The sequence below is a fragment of the Nannospalax galili genome, unplaced genomic scaffold, assembly GCF_000622305.1.
Source record: "Nannospalax galili isolate Female #2095 unplaced genomic scaffold, S.galili_v1.0 scaffold158, whole genome shotgun sequence".
In the NCBI taxonomy this organism is placed as follows: Eukaryota; Metazoa; Chordata; class Mammalia; order Rodentia; family Spalacidae; genus Nannospalax; species Nannospalax galili.
In genome coordinates, this window is record NW_008345290.1 from 65,005 (window position 1) to 78,266 (window position 13,262).

At 41.6% G+C, this 13,262-nt stretch overlaps 1 protein-coding gene across 1 annotated transcript in view; it reads left to right on the plus strand.

Annotated features, from left to right (window-relative positions):
* Abcb5 (ATP binding cassette subfamily B member 5) overlaps positions 1-13,262 on the plus strand; it is a gene marked incomplete at its 5' end in the record, with an annotated part of 135,496 nt that overhangs the window by 20,725 nt on the left and 101,509 nt on the right. Inside the window, 4 exon segments of the mRNA XM_008841543.1 lie at positions 2,769-2,882; positions 3,177-3,287; positions 9,358-9,384; positions 9,386-9,484. Coding sequence (XP_008839765.1) covers positions 2,769-2,882; positions 3,177-3,287; positions 9,358-9,384; positions 9,386-9,484 — 351 coding nt within the window.

Genomic DNA, 13,262 nt, shown 5'->3' on the forward strand with positions numbered 1-13,262 from the left:
GGTATCACTCAATTCCTGCATATTCCATTCTTGTGATTTCTTAAATTTTTCATAGTCTTTGCTTGAGTGGTCCAGTTCGTCCACTTTTTCTTCCAGTCTTGGTATTCTGTTTTACATTTCATTCGTCCTATTGGTGAGGCTTTCTCCTGTCATTTCTAATTGGATTACTAAGTGTTTTACTTCCTTCTTCATTTCAGCCTGAGTATTATTCAATATCTCTAATGTTTTTCTGAATTCATTCAGCAGTTTTTCCCTATCTTCTTTCAGTTCTTTGATTTCTTTGTTTGTGTGTTCTTTAAATTCACTGAAATCTTCTATCTTGTTTATAATTGTTCTTTTGAATTCAATGTCCTGTGTTATCTCTAGGGGGTTCTCATTGTACTCCTCTAGAGGACTATTGGTACTTGGTGGGGATATGTTATTTTGGTTTTTCATATTACTATTTTTTCTCTGTGACTTTGACATGTGAATTGCTTTTGTAGTTTCTGATTCTTGTGTGAGACCCAAGTCTTCCTTTGTTGAGTTTAGGTCTGCTTTTTTTTGTAAATTTTATATGCCTTTTGTGGTACTTGTTGGGCATGAAAAGCTGGTTGGTCTAGGCTTCAGCTTCTCTCTTTTGATTTTATATTGGAGTGGCCAAAATGCTTTTGCCTTCAGGAGTTTCCCCCAGAGGCCCAATTCAGATAAGGATCAGTTGTTCTCAGGTTTTCTCCTAAGGTCTGGATCCCTCCAGGAAAGATGCTGCCCTCAGGAAATTGGGGCCTGGGCTGGCCTGGGCACAGGGCCCAGGAAATATGCTGGTTTCAGGAAGCTTGTGGCTGTGCCACCCAGGAATGCAAGGAGAGGTGGGGGTGCTAGGAGGTCCAGAGTGCTCCTGGGTACTACTGGAAGGAACTGGGTTGGTCTGGATGCAAAGGATGTGGAAGCAGTGGGGATTCTGGGCCAAGAGTTCAGTCCAGGGGTCTGGGGTGCCAAGACAAGAATTGGGCCAGTACCTAGGCTAGGAAGAAAGATGGGGGTAGGGGTTTGGGAGGGTGAATGAGGCTGGGGGATTCAAGGCACAGTGGGTGCCCGGCGAGACCCACCCAGGAAAGATGTTAGCACCAGGAAGTTGGTGGCTGAGCCACCCAAGGAAGCAAAAGTAGGTGGGGGTGGGACCAGGCCCAGAAGGCTCCTGGGGACTGCATGGAGGAACTGGGTTGGTCTGGATGCAACAGATCAGGAAGCAGTGGGGACTCTCCACCAAGAGGTCAGCCCCAGTGTCTGTGGTGCCAAGACAAGAAATGGGCCAGTACCCAGGCCAGGAGGAGAGATGGGGTGGAGGAGCTGGGAGAGCGAATGAGGCTAGGAGAGTCAAGGCATGGTGGGTGCCACTGGACTTACCCAGGAAAGATTCTGGCACCAGGACGCTGTAGGCTGTGCATCCCAGGGAAGCAAGGGAGGTGGGGGCAGCAATGCATACTTTTTTAATCCTAGCACTCACTCAGGAGGGAGAGGCAGGTGGATCTCTATGAGATGGAAGTCAGCATAGTTCATATAGCAAGTTTCAGGTCAGTTGGGGCTACAGAGACACCCTGTTCAAAAAGATCAAAAAGACAATAACAAAAGTATTTGTTGCCCTCTCATGATTTGCATACACTTCTAAATTCTTATGTATAGTGTTAACAGGATTTACTCATCCAGCATGTCTTTTATCCACATCTGTGCCAAGCATTATGCTTTTAGAAGAATCACACTAATTCTCCACTAATAGACACGGTTTTCTTAGGCCAGGAGTGAAAAAGGCAGGTTTGTGGGCAGACATTTCCTCTCAAACTTATTCAGCTAAGATCACAGTCTGCATAGACCTTGCCAGCTGGAAATGCAGTTGTAGCCTGGGCTCACCTGCCCTTCCTCTAGCCTTTCAAATATATTCATGTTTAAAGCAAACTACATGCAGTTCTGTCCAACACTGCAAGTCAGAATCTTTTAAATTCATAAGGGTTATGTATGAAGTTTTAGTTTATTCAGATATCCTCCAAAGGTTCAGTAACATAAACAGATCAATGCAGGTTTAAGAAAAAGCTGTCTCGGTGAGTCAAACTGATCTCCTCTAATACTTCAGTTTCTGTTTGGTCTTCCCATTTTATGTAGATTTTTCTTCTCTCAATCAAATTCATCTTTTTAAATTGAGAGGCTCATAGGCTTTAAGTGGTTCATCTCATGAAAGTGAAATGTGAGCATGAAGAATTTGTAGCTGATGCTTGCTCCTCTGGTTTCCCATCCACATGGTAAGGCAGCAGCACTAGCTTTCAGGGAACGTTCTCTGTTTGACATTTTCTAGAGGTTCATTTGTTTAAAAATGAATAGCTGTTCGGAGGCGGGAGAATTTTTAAATCAGGGCAGAAACAGCACAACGTCTGAGCTATTGACTTCAATCTCCCTCTTGTTGAACCAGAGATAAGGGGGAAATGCAATGAGCAGTTCATCTCCATCCCTGCATCTTTGTGCCTGGCCAGCACTGCACAGGCCACAGGTTCCCATACTTAGATGTCACACACAGCAGATGATAACCACAAAACCAAGCAGTAGTGAAAAGTTATTCTGCATAGGAAAAAAGGTCAGGAGTACTTGGATTAGCTCGCGTTTCCGTTAGAGCTGCCACAGCTTCCACTTTCTTACCTAATTTCTCTAATATTTCTCTGTGAGCCTACTCAGGTATGCACGTCACCTGTCATCTTTCTTGTGTAACTGCAGAAAGGCAAATACTATTTATTTTGCTCCTGTAGGTTTTCTTCGGTGTGATCCACAGTAGTTATTCCATTGGGTCCTCAGCCCCTCACTTTGAGACCTTCACCATAGCCTGAGGAGCCGCCTTCAATATTTTCCAGGTTATTGATATAGTAAGATATCTATCGCTTTAAAAGATAACTATCATCACTGTGAGAAGGCCCCCCCAAACAGACACGTTCTTTTCACCAAAGCATTGATGAGTTATTTGGAAGGAAAGATCGCTTTTAATTGGGGGGGGGGCTGTGTTTCAATGAAAGCTTCATGTCTAACTTAATGTACTTCTAAACCAGGAAAGAAGTATTTGTAAAGGAAAAATACTCATCTTTAAACTATTTTTAGAACATGGGTAGTATTGGTTTTTTAAACCTTTTAAAGATTTATAGCACTTTCTTTGTTTTCTCAAGAAACCCAGTATAGACAACTTTTCAACAACTGGACATAAGCCTGAGTGCATAGAAGGAACTGTAGAGTTTAAAAATGTTTCTTTCAGTTACCCATCAAGACCATCCATCAAGGTAGGTTCAATTTGCTTGTATTGTACAGTTTTGTGACATTATCTTCTACTGGTTAAAATCTCTTATGGGATTCTTTAGGATATTTTTTGCATGTCTATGCGTATGATGAGTGTGTGTGTGATCGTATGTGTATGGGCACATCTGTGTGTGTGGATATACATGCACAAGTCTGTGCATGCATGTGAAGGCCAGAGGTCGACACTTGGGTGTCTTCCTTGATCAGTCTCCACCATATATACTGAGGCAGGGTCCCTCACTGGAACCAGAGCTCACCAATTCAAGTAGTTTCGCTAGCCAGTTAACTGCATGGGTCCTGTCTCTGCCTCCCCAGCACTGTGATTACAAGTGGGCCACCTTGCCTACCTAGAATTTCCAAGGACCCTGGAAATTTGAGCTACAGTGCTCACACTTTTGTGACAAGTTCTTATCCACTGAGCCATCTTCCCAGTCGCTTTTTAGGATTTTTTTTTTCCCCTTTTTGAGACAGGGTCTCCCTGTAGCCCCAGCTGGCCTGGAACTCACTATGTAGACCAGGCTGGCTGCAAACTCACAGAGATCCTCCTGCCTCTGCCTCCTAGATGCTGGGATTAAAGGCATGTGTAGGATAATTTTGACATAGATTTTGGCTACTTTGCTTAGAGACTTGGGTAGCCTGATGGATAGGCAGGCTGTTACATAATGGACAAACAGGTCTGGAACAGTGATTTATGTTTGGCAGCTCCTTTTCTATAATTGACTGACAAAAGCATTCTTTTTGCTGTGTCATCTATTTTATTTTATTTTATTTTTGAGGCAAGGTCTCACTGAGCAGCCCTGATGAACCAGAGCTCACTCTGCAGACCAGGCTGGCATTAAACTCTGAGAGATCTGCCTCTGAGTTCTGGGATTAAAAACATATATCACCACAATCAACTTCATATCTTTTTCAAACAATAACTTTATTGATTCTTTGAGAATTTCATGCAATGTATTTTGATCTTATTCAGACTGCCACCCCCAATCTCCTCACAGATCCACTCCACCTCCTTAACCCTCTCACTTCATGCCCTCTATTTTTTAAAGTTTTATTTCTGTGTATGTGTGTGCCTGTGGAGACCAAAAGTGGTCATCAGGTCCTCTGGAGCTGCAGTTGCAAGTGGTTGTGAGTGACTTGATGTGGGTGCTGGTAGTTGAACTTGGGTCTTCTGCAAGAGCAGCAAATGCTCTTAACTTCTGAGCCATTTCTTCAGTCTTCCTCTATTATTTTTTAAAACCTATCAAGTCTAATTCGTGTTCCCACAAGTGTTCTTATGTGGGGGTTCACCCCTTAGAGCCCAGTCAACCTGCCCAACATCACACCCTTATCCATCCAGCAGCTGTCATTTGCCAATAGTGCCTCAGTTGAGCTGTGGCTTCCTGTCCATCCCCCCCACCCCCATGCTGGGATTTTGTCTGGTTTGGGCTTGTAAAATTCTGAGAATCAAAAGGACATACTTAAAAACCTATACTCCACTAACCCAAAATGGTTAAAAGAAGTGGGTGGATTTCTAGATATATATCATCTATCCAAGTTAGATTAAAGTGAAATAAATAATTTAAATAGACCCATGAAAACCAACGAGATGGAAGCAGTAATTAAAAATCTCCCAACTTAAAAAAAAAATCCCAGTACCAGATGAAGTCAGCACAGAATTCTACCAGACCTTCAAAGAAGTGCTAACACCAGTACTTCTAAAGTTATTCTGTAAAATAGAAAAGGAAGAAACACTTCCAAATTATTTTTACAAAGCCAGTATTACTCTGATACCAAAACCAGAGACTCAACAAAGGAAAATTATAGGTCAATCACCCCAATGAACATAGATACAAAAATTCTCAATAAAATACCTGCAAAACGAATTCAAATGCACATCAAAAAGATCAACCACCATGATCAAGTCAGCTTCATCCCAGAGATGTAAAGATGGATTCACATACATAAATCAATAAATATAATCCACCACATAAAAAGACTCAAAGACAGAAACCATATGATCATCTCATTAGATGCAGAAAAGACCTTTGAAAAATCCAACATTCCTTTATAATAAGTCTTTGGAATCTGGGCTCAAGCCTTTAATTTTAGCAGTCAGGAGGCAGAGGCAGGCAGAGCTCTGAGAGTTCAAAGCCAGCCTGGTCTACACAGCAGGTTTCTGACTAACTGCAATTACAGGGAGACCCAGTCTCAAAAATAATAATAATAAAAATAAAAGTCATGAAAAACCTAGAGATACAGGGAGCATATCTCAACATAATAAAGGCAATATACAAGAAACCCATAGCCATCATCCTAAGCAGAACAAAAGAGTCAAATCATTTCCCCTAAAGTCAGAAACGAGACAGCGATGCCCACTCTGTCCATTGCTGTTCAATACAGTGCTTGAAGTTTTAGCTGGAGCAGCAACACAAGGGAAGGAGATAAAGGGGATACAAACTGGAAACGAAAAAGTCAAAATATCCTGATTTGCAAATGATATGATTCTATACATAAAAGACCCTAAAGACTCCACCCGAAAACTAGAGCTAATATCAACATTCGGCAAAGTAACAGGATACAAATGTAGCAAAAGCATTTTTTAATTCCTTGGAATTCTTACACTATGCATTTGTGAGCATGCCAAAAGGCATGGCGGTGCCTGGATGTTATCCCACACCACATGACTAATTTATGTAAACCTGGAGTTTCTAACTATCCGGTCACATGCTTCCCATCTCTCATCCCTGGGGCTTTACCACATCAGTAATTGTGCCTCTGATACACTCCCTTTGACTTTACACAAACATATACACTCAAGCAAGCAAGTGCATGAGCACACGCACACACACACACACACACACACACACACACAGTGTAGTCTGTCCTCCCCTTCACCCTCATCATTCTTTTATAATTCTTAGGAGACTGAAGACCGTACTCTAGTTTCTGCCCAGTCTACTGCCCTGCTTGCTTGCTTGTTTGCTTTTTTCTTTTTGTTTTTTTTTGTTTTGTTTTGTTTTTGGTGTTCTTTTTTGTTTTTTTGAGACAGGGTCTCCCTGTTGCCCCAGCAGGTCTAGAACTTACTATGTAGACCAAGTCAGCCTCAACCTCACAGAGATCCATTTACCTCTGTTTCTCAGTGCTGAGACTAAAGACATGTGCCACCACACTGGGCATAGCCTACTGCCTTCCTAACTTGTACTCAATAAACTATTCTTCCAGGAAAACTAGCTCTTGGGAAAATGTGTCTGTCTCTTCTGTTAATTTTCTCCTTAAATTGACTAGTGTATTTACTCCCTTGGCTATCCATCCCCAAAGTAACAGTGTGAAAGATTGCAAAGGGCAGTTATTAACAAGTACATGCTTAATAAAAACAAATAGGGCACAATTTTGAATTAAATAGATGAAATTACAAATGTCAATGACTTCTAATGCCTCTTACAGAATTTGCATTAAAAATGAAGGCTGGGAATTGTGGCCCAGGTTTTTTATCCCAGCACTCTGGAGGCAGAGGCAGACTCTGTGAGTTCAAGGTCAACCTAGTCTGCATAGTGAGCTCCAGACCAGCTGGGACTACAGAGAGACCCTGTCTCAAAAAGATAAATACACACACACACACACACACACACACACACACACGTATTCCTACTTCCTTATTTTTTCTCTGACATTTTACTGCAATTCTCTCCTGAAAGTCCTTTGTTTTATGATTTTTTTGTTGCTTAGTTACCATTGCACCCCAGCGTTGCCTTCCATATTCTTCTTAAGATGGAGTAGTTTAGACTGCATTCTGAATATACCTGTAGGCTTGTTTCTAGGAACCTGAGCATCAATTTTTTCCAATTTAGTGTACTGGGTTCTAAACAATTCTTTTCATTATTTCTTTATTTTGAGATTGGGTTTTCACTGCGTAGTCCAAGTTGGCCTCAAACATAGACAGCTGTGCACCACCATATCTGCCTTGATAATTATTTTTTAATTAAGTGTGGTGTGTGTGTATGTGTGTGTGAGAGAGAGAGAGAGAGAGAGAGAGAGCTAGAGAGAGAGAGAGATGGGGTGCATGCCCCAGGACATGGGTGGAGGTAAGAAGACAACTTCACTTCTACGTACTTTGAGGCAGGGTCTCTCTTGTCATTTCTGCTGACTCAATGAAAACCCTACCCTAGCTAGCCTGTGAGCTTCCAGGATGCAAACTACTGCATCTGGCTTTCTTCATGGATTTTGGAGCTTGAACTCTAGTCATCGAGCTTGTGTAGTTAGTGCTTTTATCTGCTGAGCCATCTCCCCAGCCTTCTGAACATAACTCTTTCTCTAAAGCTGAATGATTAATTTTTAAAGTCTATCTACTTAGTAAGAGTGCATTCTTCCATGGAATGAAGAGAAACCAACTTGAGGACCCAAGTGCAAGTCGGGGAGGTTCCCCTGTCAGTCATCAGAGATGCCCACTCACCTCCTCTAGAATGTGCTTCTCTGGATGGCCCTTTGAAGGTCTTACACTGGATTCTTTAAGGTTTCTGTTTCTTTACAAATTAGATCAAAATGAGCCAGGTGTGGTAGTGCATTCCTTTAATTCCAGCACCTGAGATGCAGAGGTGGGAGGATCTCTGTGAGACTGAGACCAGTCTGGTCTACAAGCTATAGAAAGACCCTGTCTCAATAAGACAAAAAAAAAAAAAATCAAAATGAAAAACTCTTTGAGACTGAAAATACAGTTATAATCAAAGATCATCAAGGCTGTCATGAGACATGGCTCTTGGCATGGTGGGTTGCTCTTACAGGGCAGGTCCCTTGTAGCAACTCCCAGACACTGAGAAAATCCTGTAAATATTCCCACCATACCGAAACATCTGCTTACAATCATGCAGGTGTCTAGGAACAATGAGACCCTATCTATTGTCATCTCTGTGATCTTACCAGTTGTCTTTTTGGAATATACTTTGTTAGCTCTATTCTAAGGACAAGCTTTCTTGAGTGGCTCAAAAAGATCTCCATCCAGATTCATTCTTTGCAAATTAAAAGATAAAACTTTCACTAACTTGAATGACATGAAATTCACATTAGATATCGGTTAAACTGTGAAGTTTGAAAGCTAGGAAGATGACTTAGCAGGTAAAGTGCCTGCCGCTCTAGCATGGGAACCAGAGTTCAGATCCCCAGGACCCACTTAAAACCAGGTGTGTATGGGATCCTACCCATAATCCCACAGTGTGGGAGGCAGAGACTGATTTCCCAAAGTGATCGAGATAGCTCAGACTAGCAAAATGGTAAGCTCAAGTTCAGTGAGAGAGAGCCTGCCTCAATAGAGAAGGTGAAGAACAATTGGGGAAGGTAGCCAATGTCAGCCTCAAGTCTCCACACATCTGCACACACACCAGACACGCATACATAGGAAAAACATGTGAGGTTTATTAGGGAAGAGGAAGGAGACCAAGAAGAAATGGAGGAAAGAGGGGGCAATGGAAAATGAAAGTGATCATTATACATTATATATATATATATATGCATGTAAATGCCATAATGAAATCCATTCTTTTGTACAATTAGTATGTGCTAATAGAAAAGAAAAATACATGAACAATCCTCTGTAGCTAGTTAACCCCTAATTTAGATCTCCTCTTTGTATAGGAAACAATGAGAAAAATTTTAATATCATATTACCAAATTGTATAATTATACATAGAAATGAAATAAATGGAAGACTGAATTTGCTTTTAAGTGCCACATAAAAGTTTTCTTTTTATCAGTATATTTTAAAGTGAAATGGAGATCTTTTTAAAGATTAAAAACTCATTCAATTTTATATCTTACAGGGTTTACACTGACTTCAATATTGTATAACTGTATTAATTCAACTGTGAACCTAAAAATTTACAGCCACTTCTGAAAGAGATGTAGCTTTGCTCTGGAAATTGATATTGAGTATGTTAAAGCTGTAATTAAATACTTCTTCTAATCATGTGGTTATTAAATAAATTTTTTAAAGTTTTCTATTTATAATTATACCATTAACTTTCTGAAAACATGTACATTGTGGTCTAGCATTCCTAACTGTATGATTTCTCACACGCATAAGAGATTCTGAAAGGTCTGAATCTCAAGATTAAAGTCTGGAGAGACAGTAGCTTTGGTTGGTCCCAGCGGGGGCAGGAAGAGTACAACAGTCCAGCTTCTGCAGAGGCTCTATGACCCTGAAGAAGGCTCTGTAAGTGTAGGCTGCTAGAAGATTCACATGTGGGGACTGTAGGGGTGGCTCAGCAGCTAAAGCACCTGCTGTGTAATCATGGGGTACTGTTATCCCCAGCATCAGCATAAAAATGCCAGGCTGGGGATGGCATGTACATGTGCAATCCCAGCTCTGGGAAGGCAAACATATGAGGCTCTCTGGAGCTTGCTGGCCAGCCAGTGTACATGAACTGATGAATTCTGGTACATGACGGGCTGTGTCTCAAAATTTGAGGAGACTGGTTGAAGAAGACACCCAGTATCAACCACTGGCCTCTATACACACCCACACACCCATGCATATACATGGGGCACACACACACAAGCACACACAAACACATGCACATGCCTACACCACAGGAACATGCACACACATATACAAAAAGAAAGAAAAGTCACATGCAGGGCACAGGATGGGATTTGTAAGCACCTCCTGTGACAGCACACAGCTGTGCTAACTTTTGATTTTTCACAGTGGGACTAAGTGAAGCCATATTGCTTTTTTTCCTATATGGTCGGTTATTCAGCAGGCATTTCTGTAGTGTCCATTATGTGTCGGGCACTCCTCTAAGTTCTGGGAATCCCTCAGTAAACAAAATAATCAAAATCTCTGCCTTTGTAGAGTGTACATTCTCATACACAAAGACTGACAATAAATAGAGTACCTAAATCACAAACCATGTTAATGATAAACGAAGGCTTTGGAGAAAAGGAAAGGAGAAGTTTGTAGTGCCCAGGACTTATGAATAATTGCACAATTTGGATGAGCACAGTGGTGCTTGCCTTGATCCCAGCACTCAGGAGGCTGAGGTCTAGGACTTTGAGGCCAGTCTAGGCTGCTAGTGAGACTCTCCCTGCCTTGAAGAAACATCAAACAGGTGAACATGGTGGTGCATGTCTGAAATCCTAGAATCCAGGAGTCTGAGGCAGAAGGATCATGAGTTCTGGGCCAGCCTGAACTACACAGGAAGACCCTACCCCAAAACAAACAAAAAAGTCTAATGATGTAGCAGTGCTGAAACACTTGCCTAGAATGCCCAGGGCCTTAGCTCAATCCCCAGCCCCACAAACAGCATCAAGAACAAACATTCAAAACTTGTCAGACAATCCCAGAAGAATAATTGTAGGAAACATGCTCAGTCTTTACAAATTTTTATTTATAATTACTGTGTGTGAGGGTGCATGATGTGGAAAGGGAGGCCTCGCCCACAGCACAGGGATGCAGGTCAGAGGGCAGCTTTATGGAGTCGGTTCTCTCCACTACCTTCACATCAGTTCTGGGTGTTGAAGTCAGGCCCACATGCTTGCGCAGCAAGCTGAGCCATCTCTCTGGCCCTCTCTTCCTTATTTTTCTACAATCTATGATGTCAAAATTAACTCTCTCACCTTATAAAAGCACAAAAGGCTGATATTCACTAGGACATAATTCTTTTCTTTCTGTCTAAAATATTATTTTTATTTAATAATCACATGATTAGAAGAAGCATTTCATTACAGCTTTAACATATTCAGTAACAATTTCCAAAGCAAGGATACATCTCTTTCAAAAGTGGCTGTAAATTTTCAGGTTCACAGTTGAATTAATACAGTTCTACAATATTTGACTCAGTATAAACCCTGTAGGACATAAAATTGAATGAGGTTTTAACCTTTAAAAAAAATCTCCATTTCATTTTAAAATATATTATTTCATACAGAAAACCCCATAGTACAGGCGACAGCATGCTAGATCTTGACTGAGAAGTCAGCAGTAGGCAAGACCTGCACATTGGTGGAATAGCATTGACTTGATTAGCCAAAGATCTTTGGCCAGAGTGAGTTACCAGCTGGCTGCCATGCCAGTGCAGAAGAGAAGATGCCTCTGGAGTTAAGCAGTAGACTCTTTTCTTTTTAATTTGTTGATTTGTGTGTGTGTGTGTGTGTGTAGCTCATACAGAACATCCCACACAATCTTATTCACCTATATACCCACTTCCCAAATGGCACCCTCCCATAGCCTACCCCTCCCCCTCATACACTCTGTCATCCCTGTTACTGTCCACCGTGTTGTCAGCACCCCCAGCCATTCCCCAGTGCTTGTGCATCTGCTGAATCTACTCAGCCTATGTAGAGTTCCTTGTTTCAGGAAGATCAGCTCTTCCTCATCTAGCAGCAATCAGTTTCCAATATTCCTTTAGATAAGATTGGTGTCTGCTGCTCGTTTTCCCAGTTCTATGCTGGGTTACTGTCTGGGAGTCTCTTGGGCCACCCTGGCCAACAACTCAAAGGAAGGTATCTCCTGTCAACCAATTTATTTTTACACTTAAGGTCATTTGAGGATCTGTTCCTCAGGGATCACATGGGCTTGGGAGGAGCCCCTGGCTCCTTTCTTTTACCAGTTCTGCCTAAGTGAAGATAAGTCAAAGGTCCTACTCAACAATGGCTGGCTTTGCTTGGAAGCATGGAGGAAATGTTACCTCTGTGTTGACCCTCATCTTTGTAGACTGGACACTGGTTCAATCCATCTGGTGGGGTCTCCACAGCCTCCTTGATCAAGAGAACAGGTGACTAACCACAGTTACAGGACATTTTGAGAGATGCTGATAGTCCCCTGGAACTTAGTCGACCTATGAGGGAAAGGAGTAAAACTGTCCTTTATGTCCCTCTGTCCAAATTAGCATAGGCCTCAAATTAAACATCCAAGAAGGGTTAGTTCCACCAGTCTGGTACTTTAATTACCATATGCCATGTAGATAAAGCTTTGGCAAAGACCAAATGCTCTCAGATTAACCTTGTCTAGAAATATATTACATTCTTTGATCTGCTTATATGTATAATTGTCAGTAGGTTGTTGGACTAATGTGGTTCCCTCTGGTTTTTTAAAACTAGGGCATTATTTCTTTCTCACATTGTCTAACCCTTCCACCATAGTTTCCCCATTTAAGTTACCCCATTTTTCCCATTTCTCCCCTAATAATACCTTTCCCCTAGGTCCCACCTCTCTTGAGCTCCTTCTTTCCCTTAATCCCCTAGGTTCCTTGTGTTTAAGGTACCCTATTTTTCCCATTTCTCCCCTAATAATACCTTTCCCCTAGGTCCCACCTCACTTGAGCTCCTTCTTTCCCTTAATCCCCTAGGTTCCTTGTATAATCTTCGCCCCCCCTTAAAATAACCCCATATTTATCCATATCTCCCTTATTAATACCTGATTCCTACTGTTCTCTTTCAGATTCGTTCTTTTCCTTTACCTCCCTGGTTCTTTTTCATTATCCTGGTTCCTATAGTTATGTCTGGATATATACTCACTTATAAGGATTTGATGCTAGGATCCACATACGAGGGGGACTATATGTTGTGGGGTTTTTTTTTTCTGAGTCTTTGTTACTTCACTTAGTATAACAGTTTCTAGTTCATGAGGGGGACTATATGTTGTGGGTTTTTTTTTTTTCTGAGTCTTTGTTACTTCACTTAGTATAACAGTTTCTTTTGGTTTTGTCTTTGAGACAGGGTCTTCTTATAGCTCCAGCTGATCTGGAACTCACTATGTAGACCAGGCTGGCCTTGAACTTACAGAGATCAGCCTGCTTCTGACTCCTGAGTTCTGGGATTAAAGGTATGCACCATCATGCCCGGCTTGCTTTTCTTTTTTAAATTGTATTTATTATTTTTATGTGTATGACTGTATTGCCTACATGTATGTAAGTGCACCCCTGTCGTGCAGTGTCCCCAGAGGTCAGAAGAGGGCATCAGATCCCCTGGAACTGGAGTTATGGACTGTT